Genomic DNA, 17,251 nt, shown 5'->3' with positions numbered 1-17,251 from the left:
GAGGTAGGTATCCCTTACCCACAATTAGAAATCTATAGTTTAATCATTAGTAGTGCAACTAATATATAGGGGTGATCATGACTTACGGTCTTCAGTGTTTCCTTCACCCATGCTCTTGTTTGAACTGCTACCGCTAAGGATAGATCCCACAATACCGTCAACATACGGTGCACCGCTCCATTTCTGATGTGTGAGAACATCAACGCCTATCTCCTTTTCACGTTTCTGTACCAGGTTGACGTAAGACAGCATGCCGTCTTCCTTGAACCCACGAGAAAGCTCGGTGGCCATCGTGGCATTGTAGTGCAGACCAGCAAGAGAGATGAGTTGTAGAATGAACCTGGAAAGTTACCCCAGTTAGCTACAGGAACGTCACCAAGAAACCGAATAAAAAAATGACTTACCCATGCTCTGCCAAATCCCAAATAAATGACTTGAGGGTCTTCTCGGTGAATCCTTGTCCCATCCAGTTGAACGAGGGGCTCAAATTGTACACCAGCTTCTTGCCGGGGAATTGCTTGCGGATCTTGCCAGCAAAGTCTGCCGCCTTGCTGACGTTGGGGTCTCCAGTCTCAACCCACAAGAGGTCTGCATAGGGAGCAAATGCAATAGCACGCTTGGTTGCTGCTTCATTGCCAGCACGGTAATGGTAGAAGCCCTCACGGGTGCGTGGGATGTCCCAGGACCAGAAGACGGGGTTCTTAGTGTATTTGGCGGCCAATTCACGGCGAGCAGAGATTGAGAGATCACGGTTCTGCTGAACGTGTGATTTGTATTCATTTCTAACGGACTCGGAGGCGCCTTCGGCAGCAAGGTGATTGTCCACGGCTGGGTAATGTTAGTAACGGTAAATGTAAGAGACACAGGTAGGTAAAAAAAATAGGGCGGGTTTACCTTCGTCGAATGTAACGAGTTTATGCTTCTTAACCCATTGGGCTTCGAAGACATCAATTTCTGCGCCGGAAGCGCCTTCCAGCTCCATCTTCTGCAAAGTCTCAGCTAAAGGATCACCCTCCTCCGTCACACCCAGGATGAACTCGTGATCTCGAACGTCGATGGTACTACTGAGTAGCTTGCCACTCTCGGAATCTGTTCGCGCGATAAGAAGGTTCTCAGTGCCCATGATATCCCATTGGAAGCGGGCCGCAACCAATCTGTTGATATGTTCGGCAATGGGTACGAGAACCTTGCCGGCAAGATGGCCACACTTCTTGCCGCCATGCAATTGATCCTCAAAGTGTACGGCTGCAGCACCGTTCTCGGCAAACAATTTGGCTAGCTTCATAACTGCTGTGAGGCCGCCGTGTCTAGTGTTTCGTAAGCACATAAAACCTCTATCTCTCCAGCCCAAGGAAAATCTGCTTACCCGGTATCACCGTCTGCAATAATAGGGCGCATGTAGTCAATATAAGGAGTGTTCTTGCGCTCTTCCGGCGACAACTTCCGCCTTGCATCCCAATGCTTCCTGTCATGCATGTTCTGGGCCTTGAACAGGCGTTGTACCTGATTTGGCACGGTGTTGTATGGGTAGTCTCCAAAGTCCGGCGAGACTTCGTTCGTGGAGGTAAGAAGAGATGAGCACGCCCATCCTGATATATAAAGCACCTCCTGGTTTGGCGCCTGCTGGGTCATCTGTACAGGGTCAATTGCTCCCACTATAACCAATATCGTATTAGCCGAAGTGCATTTATAATCAAATCTGAGAGAGATGTTACTGACGGGTGTGGACTGGTTTGCCCTCTGCGGCTCGTTCGTTCAGCAAATTGAACAGCTTTCTTGCCATTAACGAGCTGGGATATGTCTGCTGCAAGGCACCTCGCTTGCTCACCACCGCCTCGGCGGAGTATGGTCTCTTGATGCCCTCATATCTGGCGGAGGCCCACCACTCGTTTACGGCCTTGATCTGCTCCTCGAACAAGGCATCTTCGGCCACACCGGCCTTCTCAGCAGTCGATAGGAGTTGGTATGAATCTGCTGGAAGCGCCGACGAGACAGGAGGGCGTACGGGGGGGAGATTGGCGGCCATGCGTAGGCTAGTGCTGGAGAGGAAGCGAATCGTGGGGAATGCGGGTGTCGGCTTGCGGAGAGCTCGCGGCAGCTGGCGTGACACTGAGCGAAGCATCCTGTTTCTTCCACTTCTTTTCTCTTCTGTTTATCCCTTGTTTTCCTTTTCTTCTTCTTTATCGTCGCCGTCCTCGTCTTGTCTGCTTGCTTTGATATCTTCGTTCGTGTTGATATCTTCGGCGCTCGAGGCCGACGTGAAAATCCAGCCGAGGCAGCCGACCAAAGTTTACCGCGGAAAACCGAGCCGTGCGCGAGCTTAAACTCAACCTATAAAGAGCAACTCCCGACTCTTTCTCGCCGCAACAACGACGACCGCCGCAGACTCAGGATCAAAACATCGAACTAACCGTACGATCGAGAGATACAATGGCTTTTACTGCGAGAGCTACGAGACAGGCGCTTAGGGCTGCCCAGGTAGGTTGTTGCGGTTGCTCGGGGGGAAGGAAGGGCGGCTATTTACTAACTGCTGGGTACAGAAGTCCTCCCGTCAGCTGGGCACCCGGTCCTATGCCACCGCTGAACCAGACCTCAAGTCCGTCTTCAAGGATGCTATCCCAGCCAAGCGAGAGCTTCTCAAGCAGGTCAAGGCCCGTGCCGACGAGAACATCGGCCAGGTCACTGTTGCCAACACAATTGGCGGTATGAGAGGCCTCAAGGCCATGGTCTGGGAGGGCTCTGTTCTCGACGCCAACGAGGGCATCCGCTTCCACGGCAAGACCATCAAGGACTGCCAAAAGGAGCTCCCTAAGGGCACCACTGGTACCGAGATGCTGCCAGAGGCTATGTTCTGGCTCCTCTTGACTGGCCAGGTTCCCTCCACCGCTCAGGTCCGCGCCTTTTCCCGCGAGCTGGCTGAGAAGTCGCACCTCCCAAAGCACATCCTCGACCTCGTCAAGTCGTTCCCCAAGGATATGCACCCAATGACCCAGTTGTCTGTTGCTGTTGCCGCCTTGAACACCGAGTCCAAGTTTGCTAAGGCCTATGCCGATGGCATCAACAAGGCCGACTACTGGGAGCCAACTTTCGATGACAGCATTGCTCTCCTTGCCAAGATCCCACGTATCGCTGCCTTGGTCTTCCGCCCCAATGAGGTTGATGCTGTCGGTGCCCAGAAACTCGATGTTGACATGGACTGGGCATACAACTTCGCTGCCCTGCTTGGCAAGGGCGGCAAGGAGCACGACAGCTTCCACGACGTCCTCCGTCTCTACCTCGCTCTTCACGGTGACCACGAGGGAGGCAATGTCTCTGCCCACGCCACTCACCTGGTTGGATCTGCTCTCAGCGATCCTTTCCTCAGCTACAGCGCTGGTCTTCTCGGTCTTGCAGGCCCTCTTCACGGCCTCGCTGCCCAGGAGGTGCTCCGATGGATCATGAACATGAAGGCCAAGATCGGTGACAACTTCACCGACCAGGATGTCAAGGACTACCTCTGGTCCACCCTCAAGTCCGGCCAGGTCGTTCCTGGATATGGTCACGGTGTTCTCCGAAAGCCCGACCCTCGTTTCGAGGCTCTCATGGACTTTGCCAGCACTCGCCCAGAGATCATGGAGAACCCCGTCTTCAGACTCGTTAAGAAGAACTCCGAGATTGCCCCTGGCGTTCTTACTGAGCACGGCAAGGTAAACACTACCCGTTGACTCCGCTCTCTTTTTCCTCTCAAATGTACTAACAACGTTTCAGACCAAGAACCCCCACCCTAACGTCGACGCTGCCTCCGGTGTCCTCTTCCATCACTACGGTTTCCAGGAGCCACTCTACTACACCGTCACCTTCGGTGTCAGCCGTGCTCTCGGCCCACTCGCCCAGCTTATCTGGAGCCGTGCCCTTGGTCTCCCCATCGAGCGACCAAAGAGTATCAACCTCCAGGGTCTCTTGGACTTGACTAACAAGAACTAGATGTTCACTCAACTTTTATACCACCCACAACCCTAACTAAAAGATACGAAAAAGGTGCCATTCAAGAGAATGAACCAACAGATTAACGACCAATAGATAGATGTATAGTGATTTACTTTTTTGTCAGAGAACATTGTATAACTAAACGGCTAGGAAACGTTGCTCTCTACCTGTGTGTTGATTGATTGCTACCTCTCGAGTTATACGATATTGTCTGTGTAGAATATCAAGTCATTTCATCTTGAACACATATTCTATCACCTACGTAAACCGAAGTCCATCGCTCTTGACTCCTGTTCCAAGGCTGGGTGGAACATCATTCTGTCCCGTTCCCCAAGAACTCTCTTCCTTTCCAAGCGTAAGCTCAAGTGTTCCGCCGTTTAGGAAGAATTCATGTCCAATCCAATTCCGCGTATACTCCTCTCCATCCAGCGTTGCCCGTTGAATATACACATTCTCGTACCCATTGTCGAAATTGACATTTCTTACCGTTGCAGTATTCCCTGTTACCGGGTGTTTGATACTGACGGCTTCGAAAAAGGGTGGCATAATAAAGTATACGTTTTGTCCTGGATTCGGGAACAAGCCCATCATTGCAAAGACAGTGAAACTGCCCATCGCGCCTGAGTCATCATTTCCAGGAACACCGGAGGTCGTGTCATTGAAACGAGAAGGGATATAGGTATGTGCGCGTTTGGCGGAGAGGGCAGGACGACCAGCATAGTGATATAAGAATGTAGCCAAGAATGACGGTTCGTTGCCAATATTTAACACATTTGACTCATGAAGATAGTCTAAACGAGAAACGAAGTTGGCACGACCACCAAGGAGGTTGATCAGTGTTGACATGTCATGAGGGACGAAACTATAGAAAAAGTTAGCTAGATGTTTAGTTGAATCTGAGGTTGAGAAACAAACAATTGATTTTCCCATATGCCTGACTCGTATGTCTCCTGCGAGTTTGAGGTAAGGGAGCAGAATTCTGCAATATTACTGCAGAGTATTGGGTCTTGGTAACCCCATGAGCCGTTCTGGTATCTTGGCTGAAAGAACCCAACGAAGCCTGTATCCTTCCCGTTTATAAACGAGGTCTGATCTGCCTTGAACAAATTCTGCCAATTTCCAGATCTCTGGAAATATTTTTCATACTCTTTACCCAACTCCTTTCCTAACACTCCAATGCAATAATCGTTATACGAATATTCCACAGTTCGTGAGATGCTCCGTGTTGTGATTCCGGTTCCTAGATAGTCATAGTCTTGTGCGGGGATATAACCAACAGCCTTCCAACTCATTAACCCCCCTCGCCCTTCGACAGACCAGTCCGACGGTTCAACTTCAGCATCTTTGACAACAGCTTCGTATGCAAGGTCCCAGTCGATGTCTTCGGTAACATTTTTGACATATGCATCGGCTATGACAACATCGGCATTGGACCCACTCTGGGTAAACCCTTTGCATAAACTCATGCGGCAATCCGGTAGCCATCCCTGGTGCTTGTAAGTATCAAGGAGGCTGCGTATCATTTTTGCCAGGGTGTTCGGGTCAATTATGGCAAGCAAGGGGATCTGCGAGCGAAATGAATCCCAAAGACTAAGCTCAGTTAGAATCAAACACACCTGTAAAATCGCATCATTGAGCGTACCAGTAAAAAGAATCAAAGTATGGCTCTTTGCTGCGCCAGAGTGGGTTCTCCCCAGTGTAATCCTGCGGTGAGATCATGGTACGATATATCGCACTCCAAAATGTCCGCTGAAAGTTATCGCTGACACCGCCTGATTTCACCGAAATAAGGTCAAATTTTTCCCTCCATGCCTTTTCGGCATTGGTGCGGACCCTTTCAAAATCCCAACTAGACCCTGGAATTTCCTTCTCTGCATTTTTACAAGCTTGGTCCTCGTTGATGAAGCTTAGGCCCACACGAGCGCTGACTCGAGTCATTCCATTATTCGAGGCCTGGAACTGGAGATACGTTCCAGCCTTCACGTAGAACAAATTGAATCCGCGCCCCACGGATATAGACTTGGGTTGCGTTCCTGCCCGATTGCTGATGTATATTCCGGTATCCTTTGCTTTTGCCCCAGAAAAATCAACACAGACGAAGGAGTTATAGCTTCCAATTCCAAAGCTAGGAAGAAAGGTCCCATTTGCTTTGACTCGAAGGGTGTTCTCGTCTACCGAAATAGCTGCCTTCTGCCTCGAGTCTTGTATGTCGGTTAGGTCTACCAGAATCACCGGTAAACTCCCATTTGCGTTGGCACTACTCGGAGGGAAATCAAAGTGATATAATGCGGTATGTTCGGTGACTGTCATCTCTGCAGCGATGCCATTATCCAGCTTTACAGCAAAATACCCAGGCATTGCTTTCACACTATCGGCAAGATAATGCACTGCTCTGTCCTCCTTCGAGAACTTACACTTGTTTATATCATCATCTTGACATATCTGCGGTACGAGTGGAAAGTTCCCCATTGATGGCTTGCCGCCAGTTCCAGAGTCGTGCATGTGTGAGAAACCAGTGACATTGCTACCTTCCATTGTAAAGCCGCCGTAGTTTTCGCTGCCATCAACATCAGCCACGGCCTTAGCCATGCCGTATGGCAGGCTGGCTCCAGGAAATGCATGTCCGCCGTTCGCTGTGCCAATTAGTTGGTCGACATAGTTAAGGGCATCACCTTTGCCTTGTGCGGCCGCCTGAGAAACTAGGATGCCAAATGCGAGTAGTAAAGGGTATCGTAACCAGGCAGTAGAAGACATTTTTTCTTCCTAGGGCTACGTCACTTCTGAGAAGCGCGGTCAAGGCGTTGTTTTGTATTCTAAGGACACCTCGGCTACGATGAGCACCTTCACAACACCTGAGCTCAGGGTATGCGGAGTACGTCTCCCGTCCAAAAACCTGCTGGCAACAGCATACAGTGCTCCGCGGCAGTTGGAAAGTCGGCTGGTAGCCCTTCAACAGGGATTGCCAGCCAGGTCGCGCAGGAGTGGCACAACATCATTTACCATTGGTGCCATCTTTAGACGAGGCACATGCGATCGTCCGCGCTAGTTAACTAATTGATAGGCCCCTCATTGATCGACTGCTAGGAAAAGCGAGGTTTTTACCACCCTATGAGCAACATTCATGTTGAAGGCTCAAAAGCAGAGAGTTGTTCAATTTGAGGAAGCTGTCCCCGAAAATTTCCATCGTTATGGTCTACACTGAGCTTTGCCGCATCCCTGGTCAATATTAGCGTAGATATAACGACGGGGAAGCACGGTCAGAAAACGTGCGGCTTTACGTGGATCCGAATCGCCCGGTCTTCTTTCCTAGGAGTCAGTTGACTGGGATTGTTTATCCTTGTTATCATTCATTTGATACATAGGTACGGAGTAAGAGGGCTCTTCAATACCATCAGCAAGACGCCTATCTTTGACCATTTTCAGGTCCTGACACAAAGAGAAACCGCATAATTTAGCTCGTAAGCCCAGATGATAAGCTCTGTCCATCAATTGCAAATGCTAGTGAGCAGTGGCAGTTGGTTAGTTCGGACATCGGTCGTTGTTACGGGAAGTCGTTTACGTTGATTTTGATAGAAGAAAAGGTTTGCCCAATCAGGATCGCAGCTCTAATCGATAAGGAAAATTTCATATGATGACTAAGCACTCTTTCGCCCCTCGATAGAAACCCGAAAAGGAAAACATCGAAATATTTTTTTATCTTCATCCTCTTCTGCTGTTTCAAGAGGCCAGCGGCCGTTGTTTTCTGCTTCTCCTTTTGTTTATATTCTTGTTGAGTCCGATTTTCTGTCTTGTCTTCCCTTGGATGTGATATTTCTATACTGTTTTGTGCGCCGACACTCTCCACTCCCACCACACCGTCGACAGGTTGGGCTTCAGTATTAAGATGCCCCTCCTCGAAACCGCATCCATGCAGTCAGAAAGAATCGTTCCTGTAGCGTCGAAAGCTGCTGATGGTGCTGTCAGAGATGACGTTGCACACCTCCTGAGGACCATATTTGAAGCGCAGACCTCGCAGCAGGCGTTGGACGCTTCTTACGGCCTTACCAATCTCCTCATCAGCACTGGAAGCGTTCGGTGCCTCCACACATTCAATGTCATCCCAGAGATAAAGAAAGCGGCGACGGATAAGAAAAATGGTGCGAGGAGGGAGAGCTCCATGCTAATTCTTGGAGCTTTGTTTGAACAATATCCTTTGAAGAACCCGCTGAGTGAAGTTATCTTCCTGCTTGAAGATGGCGGGCTGCTTTACCTTGCATTGGATCTCCTAGCAGATAAGGGCGCAGTGGTTCGAGAAGCGGCTCAGTATGCCATTGATGCTTTGTTTGCATGTCTGAAGGAGGAATCTTTGGTTCACGCCCTTGTTGAGCCACTTTCTCGATACCTTAACAAGCCCACTGGAAAATGGCAGGGAACTGTAGGAGCATACAAGTTGCTTGAAAAAGTGGCGAAGAGAGCAGAGATTGGAACGGATAGCAAGGAGAAGGAGGAGCTTAAGGATCTTCTACGGCTGACCCTGGGCCAAAAATTGAAAGACCTTATCCCTATTGTTGAGAGTGGAATGCATGACTTGAAAGCAGAAGTCGCTAAACAAGCCGTTAAAACTATGACTGCTCTGTCCACTGTCCTTGATAACGATGATGTTGCCACACGAATTCCATTGCTCCTCAAAACCATGGAGAAACCCTCAACCGAAACCCTCCAGAAGGCTATCCATGCGCTCTCGCAAACAACCTTTGTCGCCATTGTGACATCCCCAGTTCTTGCATTGCTTACTCCTCTCCTTGAGCGATCTCTCAATACTCCAACTACCACTCAAGAAGTCCTCCGCCAAACTGTCGTCGTTGTTGAGAATCTTACCCGACTTGTCCACGACCCCGTCGAAGCCAGAACTTTTTTGCCTAAGTTGAAACCTGGTGTTCAGCGTGTCAAGGATGGTGCTTCCCTTCCAGAAGTCCGAGAGCTGGCCACTAGAGCCATGAACGTTATCGATAAGGCCATGGGTGATGATGAAGCTGGCACCACCGATTCACGCGCCACTACAGAGCAGGTGGAGGCCGTTCTTGAGGAGCAAATGAAACCATACTCCAACTTCAGTGGTACCGATGAGAAACGTTTCTGGGAAACCAGCAGGAATTATATTGCCAATATGATCCGAGATGACGCCAACTCACGACTCCTTGAGCGTATCCCCGTGTGTGTTGGTCCATACCTTCAATCCTTTGTTCCCGATGGAAGACATGATGAGATTGCTGCTGCTGTTAAAGCTCATTTCGTTGCAGAAGATGAGCGCAGATTTGGTGTTCCCGTTAAGGAGGACGATGGGGAGATCGAAATTGTTAATGCCAACTTCTCCCTTGGTTACGGAGGCCGACTCCTCCTCTCACATGCCAATCTAAGACTACTCAAGGGCCATAGGTATGGTCTATGTGGCCGGAATGGTGTTGGAAAGTCTACTCTCATGCGCAGTATCGCCAATGGCAAACTCGAAGGCTTCCCACCCCAGGATGTTTTGAAGACTTGCTTTGTCGAACATAATCAAGGAGAGGACGCAGAATTGAGTGTCTTGGAATTTGTCACGAAGGATCCGGAGATGGCTGCTGCCGGTGAAGAGAAGATCTCCGCTGCCCTTAACGAGGTCGGTTTCACTCCTGGCCCAGAGGGAAGACAGCAACAACCTGTTGGGTCTCTATCTGGTGGCTGGAAGATGAAACTTGCTCTTGCCAGAGCCATGGTTATGGGAGCTGATGTGCTCCTCCTTGACGAACCTACCAATCATCTGGATGTCCACAATGTGAAATGGTTGCAGGAATACCTGAAGAAACACACAGAAGTTACTAGTTTGATTGTCAGCCACGACTCCGGATTCCTCGATGAGGTCTGCACAGATATATACCATTATGAGCAGAAGAAGCTTGTTCACTACAAGGGAAACCTTGCAGAGTAAGTCGTCTTTGAACCATAAAAAATTTAGCCAATATGCTAACAAAATTAACCATAGCTTTGTCAAAGTTAAGCCAGAAGCAAAGAGTTACTATACTTTATCCTCTGCCAACGCAAATTTCAAATTCCCACCTCCTGGTATATTGTCTGGGGTCAAATCCTCGACTCGCATTATCCTACGCATGACCAACTGTTCCTACACTTACCCGGGTAGTAGCAAACCATCATTGGTCGATGCAAGCTGTGCTCTTACTCTGTCATCTCGTGTTGCTATCATTGGTGGTAACGGAGCGGGAAAGTCTACTTTGATGAAACTCCTCACTGGTGAAACAATTCCACAGACTGGAAAAGTTGAGAAGCACCCCAACCTTCGAATTGGTTATATCAAGCAGCACGCATTGGAGCACGTGGAAATGCATATGGAGAAGACTCCCAACCAATACCTCCAATGGAGATATGCAAACGGAGATGACCGTGAAGTCCTTATGAAACAAACCCGTATTCTCACTGAGGAGGATAAGATCCAGATGGCCAAGCCTGTTGACATCGGTGACGGAAAGGGTCCACGCAACATTGAAGCTTTGATGGGAAGACAAAAGTACAAGAAGACTTTCCAATATGAAGTGTAAGCACGCATCCCCAACCTTTCAACGCATCCCAAGACCTGATAGGCGCTAACAAGAACCTAGTAAATGGAAGAACATGCTTCCCAAGCACAACACTCAGATCTCGCGTGAAACTCTTCTACAACTCGGATTCCAAAAGCTCGTCCAAGAATTCGACGATCATGAAGCGTCTCGCGAAGGTCTTGGATACCGAGTTCTCGAGCCTAAGGTTATTTCCAAGCACTTCGAAGATATCGGTCTTGACCCTGAGATAGCCAACCACAACGAGATTGGCGGTCTTTCTGGTGGGCAGAAGGTTAAGGTTGTCCTGGCGGGAGCCATGTGGAACAATCCTCATTTGCTCGTGCTGGACGAACCTACTAACTTTTTGGACCGTGACTTTTTGGGCGGCCTTGCTGTCGCCATCCGCGAATTCAAGGGCGGCGTGGTCATGATTTCTCACAACGATGAATTCGTTGGCGCCCTCTGCCCTGAGAGATGGTATGTTGAAAACGGTCGGATGACTCATGGCGGCACTACCGCCGTGGCCCTTGATCGGTTTGAAGACCAGTCACGCAATCCCAGCACTGTGGCCAGCAGCGTAGTGTCCAGTGCAGCCCCTTCTGCCGTGAACTCCGGTGCCGAAGATGGAGGCGAGCTCAAGTTCAAGGCTAAGAAGAAGAAGAAGATGACCAGAGCTCAGCTCAAGGAGCGTGAAGTCCGTCGCAGGTTACGACACATCGAGTGGCTTAACAGCCCTGCCGGCACTCCTCACCCACCCGATACCGATGATGAGCAGTAGCTCGGCATCGTTTCATGAATTTTTTTTTTATATACTATTGATCAAAAGTACCTAATGTTTATGTTTGCAGTTCGGATAGCTCATGAGTTTATGCCCTGTTTTCTCCCTAGTCGTTTGGTATCATTTCGCTCTGTTATACACGACCGGGCACTCCTTTCAATAGACACAGAGACCGGCACTAATTAGATAGATCATAGGGGTTATCGGCGTTGTTTTGGATTTCCTTTGCCTTTCCATTTTTTCTTGATAGAGGTCTAAAATTGGATTGAACTTTTCTTCTTGAATACAAATGTCATGTCTAGTCTATCTGTGCGTATGCCTTGAGCGCCTGGTGCAGCTGCCCGAAGATGCCGTCGTGCCAGTTCTCCAAAGCCTCCCACTCTATCCTAGGCAGCGTCGCTCGGCTCATTCTCAACCATCCTCCAACGATGAAATCTGCATAAGATGGCCTATTTCCCAGCAGAAACGGTCCGGTGGTGTCTCTTCTGTACATCTCTGCCAGTCCAGTGAGGGCCTGCTCATACGACTTGAGCATCTCGTCTTTCTTGTCCCCCTTAACCGACAAGTCCTCCCATGGGATCCCTGCTCTCCGTGAGAACTCGGCCTTTGACTGATCGGCTGTGGCTGGATCAAAAGGTAATCCGTGTACCATGAGTGGTACATGTGCGGTAAATGCAGCGTCAACGTTGGTGTTAAATTTGACATATGCCTGCATGGTCTCATCCACCTTCGACTCCGCGATGGGCGCAAACAAAACTGGGCCCTCCTTGTAGGCGAAAGACAGATCTTGCTTTGGGAACAGGTCCCCTCCTGATGACGGGTACTGGCGCTGAAGATACACGGCGATCTCAAAAGAATCTCCTACTATTTGGCCAGTCGCTGGGTCAGAGAGCATAGGGAGTGTGTGATATGGGGATCCATCGGCGAATGTGCGCGAGGCTGGGATGTTAAGAGGGGCTCTAACGGCGCTGACATCAGGTAGGGGGACCCAAGTTGTCTTATAAGGGATTTTCTTGAAGTTGAGGGCGTATCTAGACTTCCAAGGGTTGGGAGAGGCTGCGTTTTCTATCACTGGCGGTGCAAGTGCGATATCATAAAACGTCAAAATCGACTCGGGTGCGGATGAAGAAGTCATGGTGGAAGCAGTTCAAGAGTATCGTACGGAGTATAACTGCTCTTTATTCTGGGGTATCAATTATTGTTGCATCTCCAGGCTCCCGGTGCAGTCTTATGGGGTATTTTTATATGCCATTTCTAACTACTCCGTAGTTAACTAGTTACCCCACGAAGGAGCTGCATGAGCGAGAAAGACTCATGAAGACTCATACAGAGCTAGTTACGGCTTGATTTGGCTTGATGAGCATTTACGGCTATTTACGACTTTGTCTCAATAGCAACGAGACCGAAAAGTAACCAACCACCCAGTTAACTACTCCGTACCCAGGTGGTTAGTTACTCGTATCAACGTCGCTATCAACACCGCCGGCATCCATCGTCAACTTCAACTCCAGCTGCCCTTTGCCAACCCCATCGCCATCGCTCATCTCCGAGTCTGTCTGGGCGGATGTAACACTAGCGGAATATGACATCATGGCGCTCCTCCGTTAAAACTCTGCTGGCCACCTCGGGCGTTCATACCATTTGACTAGGGATGGGCATGGTTGGTTTTATTCCGCTGATCCCTCCAGAGTTGTACCGCTGCGTTATCTTCCCACAGAGAATTCATCCTAAGCCTCCATAAATTCTCTAGAGGAGAAGACGAAACGGCATATAAGCTTGAGAGGCGATCTCAAACATTTGATAACTCCTCCAAGCTTGTGAAAGTCGCTCGTATCAACTAAAAATATCGACCCGACGGGAAGTGAAAATTCTCTGGAATTCTCCACACCGGAGAGTGGATTGTTTCTGGTGTCTTTTTTTCCATTTCGATTTGATTTGATTCCTCCTTATATCAACATCTGCATCGTCTTCATCCTCCCTGGACGAAGAGGCTGTTAATGTATGCATCGCCCGTCCTGAATGCGTAGCACCGTGTACCACCCATAAGCGACTGCCCATATCATTATCGACAAGCTGTAGATGGACTATAGCTGCGTCTATCCAGTGCATTCGACCCGCTGCCAGTGAAATCCCAGCGAAATCCCATATGCGACAACCAACACAAGACCGATTTCCTTTTCGAGCTATCGATAGCTTGTCCTGCCAGCGCCCTTTGCCCACTTGCCGTTCAGATATCACCAGTAACTACTAGAATTACTAGTTAGCTCTTGGGATAACTAAATCCTCATTGATCAAGATGGACCACGAGAGCATCGGCCCCAAGGCGGAGAGGTATCCCTCTCCTCCAACCTCTGGAGATGAAAAGGGATCGATTGATAGCGATGCGGCCAAGCTGGCGGCCATGGGGTACACCCAGGACATGACCCGCAAGTTCTCGGTGCTATCACTGCTCGCTGTTGGTTTCTCCCTTACCAATTCGTGGTTTGGTATCTCCGCCTCCCTGGTTACGGGTATCAACTCAGGCGGCGCGGTGTTGACCATCTATGGTATACCATGGATCGCATTCATCTCGACCTGTGTTGGCATCACCCTGTCCGAACTCGCGAGCGCCATGCCCAATGCTGGAGGACAGTACTTCTGGGCAAATGAACTGGCTCCCAAAAAGTATGCCAACTTCGCCTCTTACCTAACCGGCTGGTTTGCTTGGGCTGGGAGCATCTTCACATCTGCCAGTGTTGCCCTGGGACTCGGTGCGGCCGCGGTTGGAATGTGGCAGATGGGCCATCCTGACTTGTAAGAAACCCGAATGTATTAAATCCGATCGTGTATAACAATAGGGAGGCTGACTAGTCACCATGCGAATAGCGTCCCCAAGCCATGGCATACCGTCGTTGCTTACCAGGTGATAAACGGGTTCGCATTTCTGTTCAACTGCGTGGGAAGGCTTCTCCCCAAGATCGCAACCGTTACACTCTACACCTCCCTAATCTCCTTTATCACGATCCTCATCACTGTCCCGGCAAAGGCACCCACCCACCAGTCAGCCAAGTTTGTCTTTGCAACATTCATCAATTCCACAGGTTGGAAGCAGGATGGAATCGCTTACCTGGTTGGTTTGATCAATACCAACTGGGTTTTTGCCTGTCTCGACGCAGCAACGCATATGGCCGAGGAGGTCGCAGCACCCGAACGATCTATCCCCATTGCCATAATGGGCACAGTCGCCATTGGCTTCGTCACTGCTTGGTTCTATGTGATCTCCATGTTCTTTAGCTTGAACGACTTCAACACCATAGTCAACTCACCGACCGGTGTCCCCATCCTCGAACTGTACTTCCAGGCCCTCGGCAGCAAATCTGGCGCTATTGTCCTTGAATCTCTCGTCCTGGCCACTGGAATTGGTTGTCAGATCGCTTCTCATACATGGCAGTCTCGCCTATGTTGGTCCTTTGCCCGCGATCGCGGTCTCCCTTTCCACACCACCTTGGGTCTGAACAAGATCAACCGCAAACTCGATGTGCCCCTGGCGGCTCATGCGTTCAGTTGCACTATTGTCGGTCTTTTGGGGCTCTTATTCCTTGGTTCCTCAACAGCGTTCAACAGCATGGTCACTGCTTGCATCGTGCTGTTGTACGTGTCCTACGTCATTCCGGTTGTCTGCCTCCTTATTAAGGGACGAAACAACATCCAGCACGGACCGTTCTGGCTGGGCAAGGTCGGTCTTGCGGCCAATATAATCCTGCTCTGTTGGACACTATTTACGATTATTATGTATTCGTTCCCTTCAGTCTATCCCGTCACTGCCGGAAGTAAGTCTACAGTTTAGCCCCCTGTCCAACCACGTTTCATTACAGGCTATTCTAACTAATGACCTAACTGTTAATAGCTATGAACTATGTCTCTCTCGTCTACTTTGTCGTTGTTGTCATCATCATCGCCGATTGGTTCCTTCGAGGTAAACGAGAGTACCGTGGACAAACCGCCCGCCACGAAGACGCAGAAGTCCTCCATCGACGAGGCAGTGTTGTACAAAATTAGCCATCGGCGACAGTATATACCTTTTAAAGTACATATATATATATAAAATTATACGTAAATTTTACCTGATCTCGAACATATATGCACGTAACCATACGAATGACCACGTCACGGAGACCAATAAGGGCTGCTAAAATCATAGCTTTTTAGCGACTAAGACAGAGGTCGATGCAGCCGCAGCTTGTAACTCGCAACTGAGAAGCGAGCTCGTCTATATAATCTTGTACTTTTCCGTCTGGTGGCTCTTCTCCCGAGTTTGTGAGACACTCCGTCGTCATTGGCGTTGCTAGAAGCGAAGCCATCGCTGCTTCTTCACATGTTCACCCAAGGCTGAGCAAGGAAAGTAAACACAAACAAACGTTATAAAACTTGTTACTTCGCAGCCATCAACTTCTACCAACTTTAGACCATCAACAAGCAGCTGTTTTTCTACTTTTGCCGTCAGTAACTGGACAGCCTGTTTCGTTTACCCTCTAAAACTATTAGTTACCATGACTGCACCTTCTGCTTTTTCCAGCGTTAGCTTCGTTGGGCTGAAATTACTGCAACAGCTATGCGGCAAGGAGATTCCAGACGGAGGAATAGCTCTCTCCCCTGCATCCATAGGCATCGCGATGGCCATGCTGGCCGGTGCTGCCATTCCGTCAGAGGCACAGAAGATGTGCCAGTCGATGGGTTTTGGGGATAAGCCAGAAGAACTAGACGCTGTGCATCACCACCTCAAGCACTGCAACGACACTACGGCTGCGGCAAATGCGATATTTGCGGAAAAGGGGACTGTACTACACGATGAGTATACCAACTTCCTTGAGCGGTTTGAAGTCTGCACGAATATGGAATTCCCACGTCTGGTTGATGGGCGAGATGCTATAAACGGCTGGATATCAGACAACACTATGGGCATGATCAATAATATGATTAGCAATGACAGTCTTGCTCGATCTCACCTGGTGCTCATCAATGCATTAGCATTCAAAGGCATCTGGAAGGAAAAGTTCGATCCGAAAAACACAGCTTCGGACTTCCAATTCAAGGTCACAGATTCAGATATTCGTCGCGTTGACATGATGTTTCGTTTCAAGGAAGACATATACGTACACAATACATCGAAGTACAGGGCAGTCAAGCTACCATATGAAGCTAAGAATGTTTCTGCATTAACTTCGTTCACGGCTTACCTACCGCGTGACGGTGTGTCAGTGCAAGAAGTCATGTCCTGTCTCCCTTCTATTCAAGAACAGAACTCGTTCCGCCAGGAGAAGATCGATAGATTCGGGTTCCCAAAGATGGATATGTCCTATAGCACGGATATCTTTCCACTTTTTGAGGAAATTGGGCTCCATATCCCCAGCGACTTCCCCAAGATGGGAGAAGGAGGGAACATTGTCAGTAGTGTTCTCCATAACACGGCTGTCTCAGTTGATGAACAGGGCACGCGGGCTGCCGCTTCCACTGCTGTAATGATGACAAGGTGTGCGATGGGACCATCCAATGTTCTTATTTTTGATAAGCCGTTTGTTTTTTCTATCACGTCAGAGACGATGCATTGTGTATTGTTCCTGGGCGTGTTCTCCCCTAAGCCTTAACGGCTCGTTTAACGTGCATGTATGTTACCTTATCTCTGTCCTCGCTTTGCCATGAAAGCTCACCATGCTCTAAAGCTTTGCATTATTAGACAAAGATTCAAGCTGCATAAGCAATAGTCATTATACAAAGTAGCCCATTAAAATTGAAGCAAGCCTTTGCATAGGAATGGGGTTTGTGCTTTTGCAGGTCTCAGAATGCTGAAATCGAGATGTTGAGTCGAAGAGGTTTGCGCAAAATAATGAAACGAAATCCGTGGGAGAATTAACTAAAAGGAAGCGCCATGCCTTTTGATTGGCTAATAGACGCTATGGAA

General features: G+C 49.2%; 7 protein-coding genes across 7 annotated transcripts; 4 read left to right on the top strand and 3 right to left on the bottom strand.

Annotated features, from left to right (window-relative positions):
• Window positions 1-75: 75 nt before the first annotated feature.
• On the bottom strand, window positions 76-2,122 carry MGYG_00260 (mitochondrial 2-methylisocitrate lyase; the record flags this gene model as incomplete). Its single annotated transcript, XM_003176122.1, has 5 exons — window positions 76-340; window positions 405-828; window positions 895-1,307; window positions 1,367-1,655; window positions 1,720-2,122. 5 exons carry the CDS (start codon window positions 2,120-2,122, stop codon window positions 76-78), a joined length of 1,794 nt encoding a protein of 597 aa, XP_003176170.1.
• Window positions 2,123-2,430: 308 nt separating this feature from the next.
• MGYG_00259 (2-methylcitrate synthase) lies at window positions 2,431-3,963 on the top strand (the record flags this gene model as incomplete). Its single annotated transcript, XM_003176121.1, has 3 exons — window positions 2,431-2,478; window positions 2,541-3,686; window positions 3,748-3,963. The coding sequence occupies 3 exons, from the start codon at window positions 2,431-2,433 to the stop codon at window positions 3,961-3,963; spliced, it is 1,410 nt and encodes a 469-aa protein (XP_003176169.1).
• A 261-nt stretch (window positions 3,964-4,224) lies between these two features.
• MGYG_00258 (glycosyl hydrolase) lies at window positions 4,225-6,720 on the bottom strand (the record flags this gene model as incomplete). Its single annotated transcript, XM_003176120.1, has 3 exons — window positions 4,225-4,828; window positions 4,882-5,556; window positions 5,609-6,720. The coding sequence occupies 3 exons, from the start codon at window positions 6,718-6,720 to the stop codon at window positions 4,225-4,227; spliced, it is 2,391 nt and encodes a 796-aa protein (XP_003176168.1).
• Window positions 6,721-7,849: 1,129 nt separating this feature from the next.
• Window positions 7,850-11,313, top strand: MGYG_00257 (hypothetical protein; the record flags this gene model as incomplete). Its single annotated transcript, XM_003176119.1, has 3 exons — window positions 7,850-9,906; window positions 9,965-10,531; window positions 10,596-11,313. 3 exons carry the CDS (start codon window positions 7,850-7,852, stop codon window positions 11,311-11,313), a joined length of 3,342 nt encoding a protein of 1,113 aa, XP_003176167.1.
• Window positions 11,314-11,611: 298 nt separating this feature from the next.
• Window positions 11,612-12,448, bottom strand: MGYG_00256 (hypothetical protein; the record flags this gene model as incomplete). Its single annotated transcript, XM_003176118.1, has 1 exon — window positions 11,612-12,448. The coding sequence occupies one exon, from the start codon at window positions 12,446-12,448 to the stop codon at window positions 11,612-11,614; it is 837 nt and encodes a 278-aa protein (XP_003176166.1).
• A 1,161-nt stretch (window positions 12,449-13,609) lies between these two features.
• On the top strand, window positions 13,610-15,351 carry MGYG_00255 (hypothetical protein; the record flags this gene model as incomplete). Its single annotated transcript, XM_003176117.1, has 3 exons — window positions 13,610-14,106; window positions 14,179-15,122; window positions 15,200-15,351. The coding sequence occupies 3 exons, from the start codon at window positions 13,610-13,612 to the stop codon at window positions 15,349-15,351; spliced, it is 1,593 nt and encodes a 530-aa protein (XP_003176165.1).
• Window positions 15,352-15,842: 491 nt separating this feature from the next.
• Window positions 15,843-16,930, top strand: MGYG_00254 (serpin B6; the record flags this gene model as incomplete). Its single annotated transcript, XM_003176116.1, has 2 exons — window positions 15,843-16,822; window positions 16,888-16,930. 2 exons carry the CDS (start codon window positions 15,843-15,845, stop codon window positions 16,928-16,930), a joined length of 1,023 nt encoding a protein of 340 aa, XP_003176164.1.
• Between the last annotated feature and the right edge of the window lie 321 nt (window positions 16,931-17,251).

The sequence above is a fragment of the Nannizzia gypsea genome, genomic scaffold, assembly GCF_000150975.2.
Source record: "Nannizzia gypsea CBS 118893 supercont1.1 genomic scaffold, whole genome shotgun sequence".
Taxonomy (NCBI): Eukaryota; Fungi; Ascomycota; class Eurotiomycetes; order Onygenales; family Arthrodermataceae; genus Nannizzia; species Nannizzia gypsea.
This window is presented reverse-complemented; position numbering and strand designations above follow the sequence as displayed.